The following is a 16292-nucleotide window of genomic DNA, read 5'->3' as shown; positions in this document are numbered from 1 at the left end:
ATGATTATGATGATTATGTAAATAAATGATTAAAGATAAAAAAACACAATAATAAAAACATTCTGCACGTGAGGATCTAAGGTAGGATCCTTCAGTCATAACATTAAATGTAAAATAAATTATTTACCTCCTTTAGACAAGGTTTTTTACTTTTTAAATGAAGTCGAAAAGTTGTGTAAAATACTGCATTTGTCGTCTTGTGAATGTCGTCTGTTTTATGTTTAAACAATTTTGTTCTTCAAAATGATGCCTGTTTGTAATGATGTTTTTATGTTTTTTTAAAACATAAACTGGCAGCCAACTAGACAGGACGGCGTAGTTTGGGGCATTAAAAGTGAGAGCAGATTTTTTGGGAGAGTATCTAGATAGGAACTTAACTGCGGCTGATTTTTGTGCACTCCCATTATTGTTAATGAAACCATTAAAGGTGCAGTGTGTAAATTTTAGCGACATCTGGTGGTGAGGTTGCGAATTGCAACCACTTAGTCCACTGCTCACCCCTCGCTTTTGAAACGCATAGAGAAGCTACAGTAGCCGCCACCGGGAAAACATGTCATAGACGGAAACAACTTAGTAAAAAAAAGTTTGTCCGTTAAGGGCTTCTGTAGAAACATGGTTTCCATACACAAAATGGTGATTTCCACGTAAGGGGACCCTTGGTGTATGTAGATAAAAACGTCTCATTATAACGTAATAAACACATAACGGTTCATTATGATACAGGTTTTTATACACCGCTGATAATATAGTTTTGAATATTATTTTGCATTTATGTCAAGAGATCCTTTTAAAATTACACACTGCACCTTTAACAAAGTGCATTCAAGAAATATTCGTTATGTTTCCTGATCATGCCCTGTCATTTCACATCTATCACATTTATTAGCTGATAAACTATGATCTTAAACGAGATTTGACATCAATATAACTTACATTTAATATAAAAATGTGTATTTTCCTGGAGTTCAGTCATTTCTTTGTCATTGACAGCTCTGCTCATCTAAAAACGATTGAGAATAAAACCTGCAAAAACAATAAATCAATAAATGTAGGCCTATGGATAAATACAGAAATCTACATTTTATTTATTTAATAATAATTCAATAATTAATGTCGTAATATATATATATTAACTGTAAGGTTAACTTTTAAAATGTCCTCTGTCAACATCACAGTCAAACGGGACACAGTCAAGAACCCCAGGCCAAGGGTGAGTTATCTTAAGTTTAGTCCTAGTTTTAGTTAGAAAATGATTGAATCTATCCCATCTGATGTGAAAACTCACTGATGAAGGACAGATCTGCACACACTTCACAGTTCATCTACATCTGAAGCACTGAGAACTCACAGCAGGTTCCTAGGGGACTTTTATCTCCTGGTGTACAACACCGAATTACAAACAACCTGAGCTGTCATCGAGCCGTGACAGAACGCCTCATGTCCGAGCGCCTGTAATGAGCTGCTATTTACAACAAATAAGGTGGATGGAGGAACACGAGAAGAAATGATGCTGCAGCTCTCCAGAGGTTTTCACCAGCACCACGAGACTCCAGCCGCCTGAGACGCACGGATGCTTTAATGGGAGAAACCCTGAGATCAATGAAACGGGTTAAAAGAAACACTGCTTACCAATGAATAACCAGCCGACACTCGAGAGCTCCGGCAAACACCGACATCAAACGCTGGAAAGAAGGACAAGAAAGCCACAGATCAAAATGTGATGATAAATACTGTATAAAGCAGTTGCATGCTTGTTTGATTCAACAAATGAATGCTTTGTTTGAGTTAAAACATTTTTCAGATTCAGCCACATCAAAAGTTAAGATTAAACATCTCGACCCTATATAAATGAAAGAAAACAATGCAAGATTCCTGCACGTAATAATGTCTTTCAGATGAATTCTTCAGCAGGTTCACGCAGAGAAACACCGGGAGAGTAAAATGACATTCCTCAGACTCCATTTCAATATCCAAATATTTGATTTGGAGAAATCTTGGTGTTTGTTCTCAAAGCAGTTATTGGATCTGAGAGTGGCATAAAGCAAAACTAGAGGTCAGTGTGACCCATGCAGTGAAACAGTCTGATGATCTGTCAGTCGTGTGTTGTGTCTTTAAACACAATATGTGCAGTATAAATATATCTCAATGTTTATGGTTATTATAAAAGTGTCATGACATGAACTAAATGATTTCTCTCATTTAATGAAGGGCTATCTGTCTCTATACGTAATAAACTAGTGCACGCTGGTGTATTATTATTATTATTATTATTATTTAGAGGAAAACTAAACACTGGTTGAACATGATTCAATAAAATTTTCTTAAACATTTTTTTTTTACTTGTTGGATCCATGTAATTCAATAATGATTGAATCAAGTTTTCTTCAAATTAAACTAATGTTGATTAACGTCAATTTCATTTTAAGAAAACTTAATTCAATCATGTGCAAGCAGGGTCCACAAGTTTTTATTTCAGTGTATGATGCTCAGATTGAAATAAGAATTATGTCACAGTTCTTTTGTCACACAGGTTCGAGTCTCTGCACTTTATTTACATTCATGCTTTAATCCAAAGCGACTTCACAAGATGTACATTTGATTCATTTTCAGTACGTGATGTGTGTTCCCTGGGTTCAAACCTATGACACATATCATTCTCTCATTTCACAGGACATTAATTCTCTTGACCAGGTAACAGATGACCTGTAGTTAGTGTGTGTACTGTATGCTGAATGTGGATTGATGTTTATTTGACACAAACAAGATATCAAAACAGGGATGGCACCATAAAGTGGTTCCTCTGTGGCCCTTATATTATATAGCCTAGAGAAATACTTTAAAGTGGGATCGTTATATAACAAAACAAAGGCTGTCAGCTGTCTTTATATGAACTATTTCTAAGGGCAAGAAACCTGACAGGAGGTCAAAGGTCAAAGACAGCCACCAGATTGACTGACATGAGCTACATTTCTGCTTCTTGTCCTGAACTGATGAAGGATGTTTCTCTCTCTAAATACTTTATTAAAACATCACTTTATCGCTTTAAGTTATATCTTGTTTTGTTTTGTCAATTTTGTTGCACTTCTCATTTTATGCTTACGCTTATTATTATCACAGTAAATCACAGTATTATTAAAAGGATGGATATTATTTATGATGACTTTAAAGTAGAATAAATATTTCTTTAGCTCAATTTTAACTTTCAACATAATGTTTACATTTAAATCTTTATATTATTCAGTTTAGTAATAATTAGTATGAGTTTACCTTTTGTCTGATGAAGGTTGTTGTTTGTTTGTTTGGGTTATTTAGGGTTTTTTTTTTCTCTGCAGCTTTGTCTCCCTCTCGTGGTCCGGAACAGCATCATCATCATCATCATCATCATCTCAACACAACACATTCATGAATATTGACAAAATAAAATCATAATCAGACTTTACAATCCGTTTTCTTTAGCACGAGTGAATCTCTTATTATTGTGATGAAGCCCGAACAGAAGTCGCCTAATGAAAGCTGTTTTGAAAGGTTGATTATATTATTATCCCTCATCTGTGTCATTACATCAATTAATGCCGTTGACGGCCGGTAAACTGTCACCGGTCTGACAGAAACCTTTAATAGCGTCCGTTAACCGGAGAAACTTTCCCGCGGCATTAACTGCTGTCACGCGCAGCCGCAGCGGTGTCAATTATATTTGATTGACTGAGTAAAGCGAACACAAATAAAGCAAAACAATGGACACAAAAATCTATAGACGAGTCTCCTCCTGTCAGATCATGCGCTCAACTTCACATTCTCATGCTACACACACACACACACACACACACACACACACACACACACACACACACACACACACACACACACACACACACACACACACACACACACACACACACGTACACACAAATCTCCCACACCCAAACAAACACACACACACACACACACACACACACACATACGCAGACTCTCTCTCTCTCTGTCACACACGCGCACACACACAGACTCTCTCACGCGCGCGCGCACGAATAGATCACGATAAGCAAAACACGGGGTGAGCTGAGGGTAAAATAAAATAACAACAAATTAAAAAAATAAAGCATAAATAAACAAAGAACAAAGTATAATTTGTAAAGCTACAAATGACAGAAGTGATTTTCACTCTGTTGTTTGATTAACTCATGAAGCTTAATTAAGTTACAGGAGCACGTACGACCTAAGGAAAAAAATATTTTGCATGTATTGTGATAAATGATGAAGAAAATATTTTGATGAATGATGGAAAGCACACCAAGTTGATGGTACCCATTAAATTCCATCATACAGTGAGGAAAATAAGTATTTGAACACTCTGCTATTTTGCAAGTTCTCCCATTTAGAAATCATGGAGGGGTCTGAAATTGTCATTGTAGGTGCATGTCCACTGTGAGAGACATAATCTAAAAAAATCCAGAAATTATAATTTATGATTTTTTAAACTATTTATTTGTATGATACAGTTGCAAATAAGTATTTGAACACCTGAGAAACACTGAGTTTGAGCTCCCACCAAAGATTCTCTATTGGGTTTAGGTCCGGAGACTGGCTAGGCCACACCAGAACCTTGATATGCTTCTTACAGAGCCACTCCTTGGTTATCCTGGCTGTGTGCTTCGGGTCACTGTCATGTTGGAAGACCCAGCCTTGACCCATCTTCAGTGCTCTAACTGAGGGAAGGAGGTTGTTCCCCAAAATCCCTGGTCATCCCCTCTTTAATACAGTGCAGTCGCCCTGTCCCATGTGCAGAAAAAACACCCTAAAGCATAATGCTACCACCCCCATGCTTCACAGTTGGGATGGTACTCATCATTCTTCTTCCTCCAAACAAACACGTTTAGTGGAATTATGACCAGAAAGTTCTATTTTGGTCTCATCTGACCACATGACTTTCTCCCATGACTCCTCTGGATCATCCAAATGATCATAGGCAAACTTAAGACGGGCCTGGACATGTGCTGGTTTAAGCAGGGGAACCTTCCGTGCCATGCATGATTTCAAACCATGACGTCTTAATGTATTACCAAAAGTAACCTTGGAAACAATGGTTCCCTTTATTTTCAGGTCATTGACCAGCTCCTCCCGTGTAGTTCTGGGCTGATTTCTCACCTTTCTTAGGATCATTGAGACCCCACGAGGAGGTGAGATCTTGCATGGAGCCCCAGTCCAAGGGAGATTGACAGTCATGTTTAGCTTTTTACATTTTGTAATGATTGCTTCAACAGTGGACCTTTTTCACCAAGCCGCTTGTCAATTTCCCTGTAGCCCTTTCCAGCCTTGTGGAGGTGTACAGTTTTGTCTCTAGTGTCTTTGATCTTGGCCATGTTAGTAGTTGGATTCTTCCTGCTTGTATGGGGTGGACAGGTGTCTTTATACAGCTAATAACCTCAAACAGGTGCATCTAATTTAGGATAATAAATGGAGTGGAGGTGGACATTTTAAAGGCAGACTAAGGCTCTGTTTACACGTACATGGTTATTTTTAAAAACTGAGAGATTTACCTTCGTTTGTGCCCCTCGTTTACACGCAAACGGAGAACTCGCCTCTGAAACCGATTGTTTCTAAGAACTCCGGCCAGAGTGGAGATCTTGAAAATCTTCGGTTGCACGGTTGCATGTAAAGTGAGACAAACGGATGTTTAAGCAGGCAACGTCACAGAGTATGCGCCAGAGCTCGCACCTACGTCAAAAGTGCGACCCATGTTTACATGTGACTGCTACTCTGAACGCTTCCAAGATCACATTTATGTTCGTGCAAACTCGTTTCGTATGTTTGTATTTGCAAATACAGCTGCTCCATTATGTCGAGGAGCAGAGACGAGTGCTCGGAGGTCAGCAATCTTGCGCGTGTTTGACTTCATGCGGCGCTGCAAGAACCGACAAACCGATGATGTCAAAGTACCGCGAGAGAGATTCGAAATTAGACCTCTACGTATGATTCCTCAACTCGCTCTCGCGGTACTTTGACGTCATCGATCACCTACTGCAACAACTCCTCCCTCCAACATGAAAAACCAGTTCGCGTCACCACCAGCGCTGCCGGTGATTGGCTTACGTGGGCTTGAGCTTCTCTTGACGGCATATATTCACGGGTACGTGTAAATAAACACTTTTCTGAAAACTGACATGTGTGCACGATATTATTTTTGAAACCGGAGAGGTTGAAATGTCCGTTTATGAAAATAACAGCCCACGTGTAAACATAGCATAACAGACCTTTGAGTGTCAGAAATCTAGCTGATAGACAGGTGTTCAAATACTTACTTGCAGCTGTATCATACAAATAAATAGTTAAAACAAATCATATATTGTTTTTGTTTTAGATGATATCCCTCACAGTGGACATGCACCTACGATGACAATTTCAGACCCCTCCATTAACTTGCAAAACAGCAGGGTGTTTAAATACTTATTTTCCTCACTGTATTTTATTCCTACTATGGAAGTCAATGGACATTATATGCTGTGTGTTTATCATAATTTCTCAAAATATCTTTTGTGTTCATCAGAAAAAAATTCATACAGATTTAAAACAACATGAAACAAAATGATGACAGAATATTCATTTTTGGGTGAACTATCCCTTTAAGATTTCAGCATGCGGCACCCTTGTGTTGTGTGCAATGGATCCCTTCGTGGACCCCCAAAGAAAATGTATAACATAAAACATTACAAAACTTAAAGTTTGAATTTATCAAAACATATTAAATTATACAATGTAATGGGGTTGGTTAGTAGCCTTATTTTTCTGGGGTTTAATTACACAGAATTAATGATAAATTCTGAAATAAAACCATTATAAAATGTTTTTATAAAAATGTCATTAAACTGGGGCCCCCCTTGCACCATCTCAGGTCCCCCAGTTTGAGAACCACTGACTTAAGAATACTTGAGAACCCTGTGGTATTTTGAGATTATTTTACGCGTCCTGTCAAGAGCAGAGACTTTGATAGAGAAAACAATTATTTGAGCCTCTGCTTGTGCTTGACTTGTTTGAAAGCACTCGAATGTTAACATTTGCAAATTAATCCGCAAATCTCATCATTGCATGCTGAAACATAGGGCCTGCTCCATACGGACACACACAGACTCACAAACAGATAGAGACAGACAGACAGACAGACACACACACACACACACACAGACACACACTTTTATGTTTGAATAACTACTGGTAAGTTCATTTTTACTTCATACAACTTTACATATCTTTAGAAGAGTAGTTGAAGAGTTAAAAGTTTTTATTTTAATATCCAAATGTAAGTACAATGATTGAAACAGGTTAAAGTTTCCTTAAATAATAAATCAAACATTGACTCACTTACAGTACAGATTACATATAAATCTATTTGTGGTAAAATTGCAGTGAATTATGGGAAAAAATCAAAACTAATGGAACAGAAATACAGAAGTTTGCACTCGTGTCACTGCTGGAATAACAAATCTGACTGATCAACAACTAACCCAGCGTTAACTAAACAATACTGCTTCTGCTTGATTAAGATTAATACTGAGCCTGTAGAAAATCACAGTATTGCAAAAGTACTCATCCAAAATTGGCATTTAAAATAATTTCTCCTCTAAGAAAGTAATTTTTATTTCTTATTTACAACGGTCCAAAGAGGATTGAACAAGCAGCTGATTTCACTGTCATGATGAATCTGCAGTGTGATCTTAAAGGGATACTTCACCGATTTAGCATTCAGCTTTGTATCTGTAGAAACCCGGCAGAATTACTGAATGACCATGTTTCCCTCCCTCATTTCCCCCTGAGAGGAGAGATATCTGCATTTTGGTTCTGCAAAAAAGTCCTCCGATGATGTAATATGACGATTTTTGCATCATCTGAGGACTTTTTTGCAGAACCAAAATGCAGATATCTCTCCTCTCAGGGGGAAATGATGGAGGGAAACATGGTCATTCAGTAATACTGCCGGGTTTCTACAGATACAAAGCTGAATGCTAAATCGGTGAAGTATCCCTTTAATAATGACAGACAGATTCATATTCATTCATCAGGTTACAGCAGTGATCTCTATACCGCACCCGTCTTGTGTTTGCTCTTGGATTCGCTCTTTTTTCCAGACAGACTCGGTGTCGGAGCGCCGGCCGAGTGTTTGCCGGCACCGCTCGTCTGAGTGTTATTATTGTTGCTGTTTTGGTTCCCGCTCAGACTTTCCATTATTGAGCGGAAGGTCCCGAACGCACGTTTCCCCGATTCCGTCTTTTCTTTGCCGGACGAGACTTTCACGTCGCCCGCGGCCGTGTCTTTGCGCGGCGGCTCGTCGAACGTGACCCTCAGCTTGAGGTTCTGTGAGGTCTTTCTGCGAGAGGATGGTGATTTAAGAGCGCTCTTAGGGCTCGTGGTTACCTTTTGCCCATCAGGAAATTCGCTCACCCCATCAGGTTTAGATTCAGGATCGCTGCAGTCCGACGACGGGGATGGGTCGCAAACATCCATAGATTTGGAAGTCCTGTGCGCGAAGCAGAACTTGCGCTCACCGCTCGAGCTCTGCTTCTGTTTCGTCATTAAATGAAGTTCGTCTGCCTCCGCAATGGGCAGCTGGGTGGGCCGGTCGGGTCTGGAGTGTTTGGACTCATCCGGTGGGAACGCGTCGCTGTCGGACTCACTGAGCGAGCGCTGCATTATCTGTTTGAGGCGAGCGAGCTTGAGCTCCCGCTTCTCCGCAGCGCCCAGCCTCCTCATGGGTCCTGCTCCAGGCCCCGTCCCTGACTCCACCCGACCGGCTCCTTCAATCGGCCCCTCCTGGAACTCAAGTGTGGGTTTTTCTCTCCCCAACATTTTCCGCAAGACAGCGTCTGACTCCACCTGTTTCTGCTTGAGGATCCATTGACCGTTATCTGCAGCCACTTCAGCCGTCAAACTCATTTCTGACCACGGCTCTGCGGGAATAACATGAGAGCTGAGAGAGAGAGAGAAACACATTTACACGTTACATTATTAGGATTATTTTTCTCATTTTATCAAAACAATAAAAATCTTCCACAGACTAAGCGGTGGTTTCCCAGACAGGGTTTATCCTAGTCCCAGACTAAAATGCCTGTTTGTGCTGCCTTTCAGTGTCATTGTTTCGTCTCAAGATGCACACCAGTATTGTTTTTTGTAAGGTATGTCTGTGAAAAACTCCTTAAATGTTTTAACATAACTAAGGCCTAGTCCTGGATTAATCTAAACACTGTCTAGGAAACTACCGTCTATGTTACAGCTCTGCTCAACTATCTTCAAGAGCTTCATCCTGTGATGATTTTACCAGACCTTGGTGATCGTGGCCGCCCGTTTGCTTCTTGAGTTTGTAAAATAAGTTGCAGTTGATTCTGCAGAGCTACACGTGCTGTGGTTTGTCTGTGATGTGTAAAAAAAACCAATGTCAGTCATTCACCATTTAGAAAATAAATCCATTCCAGTCAGAGACGGTGACTGAAGATAAGAGACTGCAGAAGCCACACTTCTGTATTAATATGATCTGACTCTTGAATCTTACTCGTGCAGCTGTTTGGTGAGTTTGACCACTTGTGAAGCCAGTGAGATGCACGTCTCCACCACCACCAGGTACCGCGAGCAGGTCACATGACCCTGATGCTCAGCACACTGGGACGGCCGCTCGCCATGCTGGTTGTGCACAGTCACATTCGACCCGTACTCCACCAGCGTCTGAGACACACAACACAACACAACACAAGCATATCATATCTGTTACATTACTGTTTGACAGACGTGACTGAAGTATAAATGTTTTGCTGTGACAAACCTTGACTAACGTTACAAGAAAGACATTCAAGTGTAGATTGTAAGACAGATTTAGTGGTTTATAACTAAAACATGTTCAGCCTTTCTGAACAAATCAGACTGCCCCTTCACTGTGGCAACAGGAAACCGGATGGAGAGCGACTTCCTGTCTTTATTGCCCTGCTGTGTGTTTCCAGAGCGAGAGAGAGAGAGATAGAGAGAGAGAGAGAGAGAGAGAGAGAGAGAGAGAGAGAGAGAGAGGGATTACATGAGAGAAGAAGCACCTGAACGCAGCTCAAATGACCGTGCTGAGCCGCCACATGAACCGCAGTGTTTCCGCTCTGATCCACCTCGTCCAGAGAGATGCCCTGCTCCTGCATGAACTGTAACAGCCACAGCAGCACACGTTCCTGTGGCAAACACACATTTAGTCACGTCATCAGGCCGCCGGGGCAGAGAATGACTCGAGTCCTCACCTGTCCGTAGCGAGCGGCGTAGTGAATAAGACTGGGATGTTCTCTGGAGCAGCTGAGTTCAGCGATCGCTTCAGTTTCACTCACCATCCAGCGCACACATTCTAGACAACCATTCTACACACAAACATTAACACAACACTGTCACTGAAAAGTTTCAAACAGGATTCATACAGACCAGCACAAATGATGACACTTTAACTATAAACTATAAAGATAAGACGCATTTAACTAAAGCAACTTACAGTGCATTCAATCAATACGTTTTTTTCTATTAGTTTGTGTGATTCTGGGGTTTGAACCCATAAATTACAAATAAACTGAATTCTCTAAAAATTGAGCTCCAGAAACACTTAATGACTAACTGCTTTGACTGATTAACTGTTTGTCATGAACCTAGAATCAGGGCTCAACACTTAAGATGTTCTCTACAATCCCAGACGGTTATGGGCAGACATACCTTGACCCCGAGTCCAGCGGGCGTGAGCTGTTGAAGGTTGCGTTCGTTCAGACAGTCTTCTCCCATGAGAGAGGTGAGATGTTGCAGACAGTCTGCGTGACCGTGAGCGGCAGAGATGTGCAGCAGATTGTTTCCCTCCTCGTCTCTGATGCGCTCAAGATTCTCAGCCGCAAAGTGAGGCTGCGCAAATCATTGCAGTTATTTGATTTCGTTATGCTCATTTTAAACACTTTAAACAGTTACGTGCTGTTCTTACCAATAGTGAGATCTGTCCCTCTCTGACCACGTTCATGATGTTTTGAGTTTTCTTGGTTTCTTCATCAAACTCTCCGAATGCTCTTGATCCGGTCCAGGTCTTGCCTGCGTGAAGAGGGAACATTGCCGGGTGTCCCTGAGAATCGCTCGGAGTGCCGGCTTTATGAGCGTGCGTGTCGGCGAAGAGTCTTTCTGCGTCAGAGCCGTGGAGCGAGCTGGCCGAGTGGTCGCATCCGCTCAGATACTCCGGGTCCATGGACTTGGACTTTCTCATGTCAGGCCAGCTGACGGGGGACAGCACGCAGAACGAGGTCCCTCCGAGGCTCTCGGCGTGGGTGAGCGATGAACCTTTCAGGGTCTGACACCTATCGCTGGACCCGCTGCCGGACGTCCTCTTCTCTGAAGCAACCCGTGGAAGAGTGGCCATCTGCTGGCTGGATTTAATGTACGGCACATCCAGGATCTCATCCATATCCAGGTCGTAATGTTCTAGATCTCCAAACGGAGCTCCGGTCCCACAGGCTTTGCTCTTGAGTCCCTGTCCGTCACCTGGAGAAACAGAGGCATCCTCTTTCTGCCCGTCCACATGCCGCTCGGCGTTCTTACCGTCGGCTTCGGTGTCCGAGACCTCTGGCTGGTGTTTGAGCGGAGACACGCGTTTGACGGGTCTGAATTTGCTGTACACATCGGCGATGCCGGTGGGTTTGAGCCCCGCTCCGCTATGCGAAGACGCGCTCCGAGCCCAGTTGATCGCTGGAGCTGAAAGGTAACTTGTGGATTTTAGTCCTGTTAAACTTATCTAGTGTACGCAGGACAGTTGTGTGCTAGAATATTAGACTAGTGATCAGGGCTGACTTTAACACCCACCAAATCCAAATACGGGTAGATATCATCTGTTGCAGGTAAGACAGACACTCCCACTAGGCACTTTGGTGGGTTGAATATAATTGGGTGATTCTTACGAAATTAGACTTATGAGGTGTCATGAAACATTTTGATAAAAAAAAGTAAATGCAAAGTAAGAGTATCAAAATAAGAAGCATACAGTTACAAACATCTCTTCATGTACTATTTTGAACATGATTTCAAATGACATCATACAAAACATCATAAATGTTTTTTCCACATTTAAGGGGAACATTTTCATTACCACAATGTGTCCATGACTGGATTTGGGTTCTTTGACATTGAAATATTTAAATTATAAAATATAAAAAGCTTCAGTGCATGTTATACTATAAACATTTACAGTAACGAAACATGTGCTATTTGGTGATCATTGGTAAATGTAGAGACAATAGTAAGGAATATAAATGTAAAAACCAATTCTCTCATCCTCCGCAACACTTTTCAATCATTGTTTGGAAGGGACAGAATTGACTGTGACACTCAAGATGACTCTCCAGATAAAGTTGAAATTTTGTTTGTCATAGTGACTTTTTAGTTTCATTAACGAAACATGAGTTTGTTAATGCATATATTTAATGTAATATCATGTTGCGGTAATGATCATTTTTAATAATGATAATCTAAAAAATTTAAATAATTCTGGAGAAAATATTTTTAAATCCTCTAAAAATAATGGTTATTGTAAGTTCAGACCTTAATCTTATATGTGCAAAAATGGCTTCAAGGGCTTTTTAAAAATTCTGATGCTGGACACCTTCTAAATCTGGATTTTGAAAGAGTCACCCAATTGCTTTTTTTATAGTTTTCTTCAAAGTCATCTGAAATAATATACAATGTGACACTATGAAAATACTCCCTACACACTGCAAAAAATGACTTTCTTACTTAGTATTTTTGTTTTCAGTACAAATATCTAAAAAATCTTAAATCAAGATGGATTTTCTTGATGAGAAAAATGACCTATAAAAATAAGTCTAGTTTTTAGACAAAAAAAAAAAATATACAATTTAAGTGAATTTGTGCTTAAAACAGGCAAGAATGTTTTTCTTGATTTTGTTTTAATTTAAGTGTTTAAGAAAAAAGTTCAAGATATTTTTTTTACCCCATTGGCAGAGAGAATAAAAACTGTATTTATGTAGGCATAGATGAATAATAAGACTTCAATATATGGTAATTACAATATTACACATTATGAGCCTCAAACATGATTGTTTCCTCCTTTATGCATGCAAAAACAGACCAATCACAACATAACACCAACTGTGATGTCACAGTCCAGATGTATGATCCCAACATGTTTACTAATGTGAGCTAATATAATGAGCTGCAGAGTGAAGCAGACAAACATAAGCTAACGGTTAAATGATCACAAACCTTGTCTGTCTTCACCCTGGCCATCATGTCGTCGACACAGTTCAGGAATGGTCTTTGATGAATACTTAAACAGAAGAAATGAAAAGGTTGAATTTTATTCATTGTCATTCAATTATTTAAAGAAAGATCTAAATCCTTTAATATGTGGTGGACGACGTACAGGTAAATCATCAGTGAAGTCAATCTCATCCAGGTCCAAGTATTCAGGAATGTCCATCTTTAGCCAGCATTCTGTCCTGGCCGGGCCACCCTGAAATAAACCCCAGTGAAACTCTTTCATCCTGAGATCCTGAATGATTGTTTATGAAGATCAGCGGTACAAACAACAACACAGAAACACTACTGCAGCATCTTCTCTCTTAAACTTTGATTAGCGTCTCATAAATAAATAAATGGCAATTTAATACAATATTTGTCTCAGTACTTGCCCACATGTTGTGATGTGAAATCCAGGGTTCCCACCCTAAGTCAAATGTCAAATTCCCTGACTAAAAAGACGAATTTACGATATGGATGAGATGACAAGATTCTAATAATGTAGTGTACACCGTGAGTTTATAGAAAAATGTGGTAAAATGTGTGAAATGAATAAACAGTGCCAATAAACAGCTGTTTAGATTATAGTCTAACTTGAAATCAGTGGAGGCTTGGACACGGACACAGCATTCCTTACAGCACAATTTAACAAGCGGATTACAACTAAAATTTAAAGTGACAAACAAAATCCTGGATATTTCATGACTTGGTCAAAAATTAAATACAATTCCTGGAAAAGACCGTTTAAAATTCCATAACCTGTGGGAACCCTGAAAATCCCATTTCTTCAGTTGTTTATTATGTATTTAAAATGATGTGGTTATATGAATAGATCAAGACTGATATCAAGCACAAGCAGCTGATATAAATGTTTCAGTCATTAATGAAGACACTTCTGTTATGTTATTAGATGATGAATGATTGACAGTTCACCATATCTTCATCTGAATGTGACTTATAATAAACAAACATTACGACTATATATTTACATTTGTTTAAAAATCCGATAAAGATGATGGTGGATAAAACAAATAAACTCTTAGTTTGTGAGATTATGATGTATAGAAATAATGGCAAAACTCTATTTCTCTTTCTCTGTGTCTTTCTCTCTATGTGTTAAAGACCTGTCTATCTTTATAGATGTTTTTATATCTATCTCCATCTCTCTCTCTCTCTCTCCTCCAGTCTCTTTTGTTTCTAGCATTAGCATTAGCATCACTTAGTTCTCTCATCATCTGGTTATTTCTCTCATATTCTCTCTTCTGTCTCGTCTCTTTATGTTTTCTGATGTTTTTTGTGAGGTACCTTCTGCTCGCTGCTGTCTGTCGCTGCTGTCTGTCGCGTTTTCTCTTTGTAATTCTGATGATTAGCGGATCAACGGAAGAATGTGACGCACGCGCGCGCGCTCCTCCGCAAGACTCCTGAGCGCACGCGCACGTTAACCCACACTGCTGAAAAGGTTTATGAAAATTTAAAATGTATAATATTCGACACTATTTCTAAATCATTCATTTTATGTAAGTACATTTGTGACAGACTTAGACTTAGTGTCTTACATTAATTGAATGCAGAATTTTTAATATTTCGTAAACATAAATCATTATTTGTTTTAATAATTTATTTTACGCTTGCTTACACACTAAAATGATAAATAACACACAGTTACATGAGAAACTCGAGAAGCAAAACCTTAGCCCAGATCTGCACAACTACAAACACACAATCACACTAAACACAAACCTTACATGATGTCACTACTTTACTATTTCAAACACTGCTTAAAATACCACACAGTTGATCAAACACCGGTGAAGGGATGAGGCTTAAACTTTGTGTTTTCCCCTTGTGCAGTAGCAGTTTTAACATAAAGTGGCATGGCATCTTACGCACAGAAGCCACTGGCACGTGCCACTATGTTTAGTGGCACTTCCGGGTTCCATTGGCTCGTACCAGTGGCTCGTCGAGTGGCACTTCCGGTGTCCAGTGGCTCATGCCACTTTTTAGTGGCTCGTCGAGTGGCACTTCCGATGTCCAGTGGCTCATACCACTCCGTTTGGTTGCTCGTACACTGACACATTTCAGTAAAACTTAGGTCTGTTTGATTGAGGCATGTGGCACTGATAGTCACTGATCGATCATTACAGATTCGAGCGTAACTTACGCGTGCTGCTGCTATGTTCATTTAATTGTGACACAATGATTTTGTGTGTCCTTTTAGACTCTGATGTTTCAGGTAACCGAATGCGTAAATTGAGTCGAGAGCTAAATATATCATCTTGACGCTCGTTCATAAAGGAATTGTATGATCACAATATTTAAAATGGAAATGCATAATATTTTGAGTGTTTTCATTTAATAAAGCACAGTATTTGTCTGAGCCATGGTCGTGTGAACATTGTGCCTTTTCTTAATATTTATTCAGTTTTTGTAAATCTTTTTTTTTTTTGCCTAATTTAGGTGAGTCTACTACCCTTTAAATGAAAGACGAGATCGAAGAAAAAAAACTGACCCCTTCTTAAAGCATACTGTAGGCAACATTTAGATCCATTGAAATGCATAAAATAAAGGAAAAACTGTGTTTGATTTAATCATTTGTAAAGTGTTTTGCTAAGTGTTTTGTAAATCTGTTTTGCTTTGAAATAATCCAACAATTTATTTAAAATAATTACTCTCTCATAAATGTTGTGAAATAATAATTTGTTCAAACCCTTATTTCTTATAGACAACAATCTATATAGACTATATAAAATTTGATTTTGAAGGGCACGTGACGTATCTGCACTGTCAACACCGTGTAAATATCAAGTTGTAAAAAAATAAAATAAATATCAAGTTGTAAAATATGTAATAGGACATTGTTTTTTTAAACATAAACATGGTTAGACTGACACCTACTGTTTTGGCGTGCATGTGTGTGTAAATGCGGTACTTGCAGAAAAAATATTATAATATCCTGCGAGATTCTTATAAATGACACTTTTTATTAAATACAACACATTGGC

General features: G+C 39.4%; 1 protein-coding gene across 1 annotated transcript; it reads right to left on the bottom strand.

The window, feature by feature from the left end:
• Window positions 1–7985: 7985 nt before the first annotated feature.
• sncaip (synuclein, alpha interacting protein) lies at window positions 7986–14732 on the bottom strand. The gene is made up of 10 exons (XM_065248059.2): window positions 14596–14732; window positions 13415–13504; window positions 13255–13318; window positions 10973–11730; window positions 10717–10896; window positions 10260–10373; window positions 10068–10193; window positions 9539–9708; window positions 9313–9399; window positions 7986–8959 (listed from the first exon to the last, which is right to left on the bottom strand). The coding sequence occupies exons 2-10, from the start codon at window positions 13469–13471 to the stop codon at window positions 8071–8073; spliced, it is 2445 nt and encodes an 814-aa protein (XP_065104131.1). The 5' UTR covers window positions 13472–13504; window positions 14596–14732; the 3' UTR covers window positions 7986–8070.
• Window positions 14733–16292: the final 1560 nt, after the last annotated feature.

The sequence above is a fragment of the Paramisgurnus dabryanus genome, chromosome 11, assembly GCF_030506205.2.
Source record: "Paramisgurnus dabryanus chromosome 11, PD_genome_1.1, whole genome shotgun sequence".
NCBI classification, from domain to species: Eukaryota; Metazoa; Chordata; class Actinopteri; order Cypriniformes; family Cobitidae; genus Paramisgurnus; species Paramisgurnus dabryanus.
Note: the sequence above shows the minus strand (reverse complement) of the source record. Positions and strands in the feature narration are given on the sequence as shown.

Coding starts and splice junctions, on each gene's coding strand:
- sncaip (XM_065248059.2), bottom strand. CDS start 13,471: ATGGACATTCCTGAATACTTGGACCTGGATGAGATTGACTTCACTGAT. Junction 11,731..13,254: donor CCAGGGTGAAGACAGACAAG/GTTTGTGATCAT, acceptor GTTACCTTTCAG/CTCCAGCGATCAACTGGGCT. Junction 10,897..10,972: donor AGGGACAGATCTCACTATTG/GTAAGAACAGCA, acceptor TGATTTGCGCAG/CCTCACTTTGCGGCTGAGAA.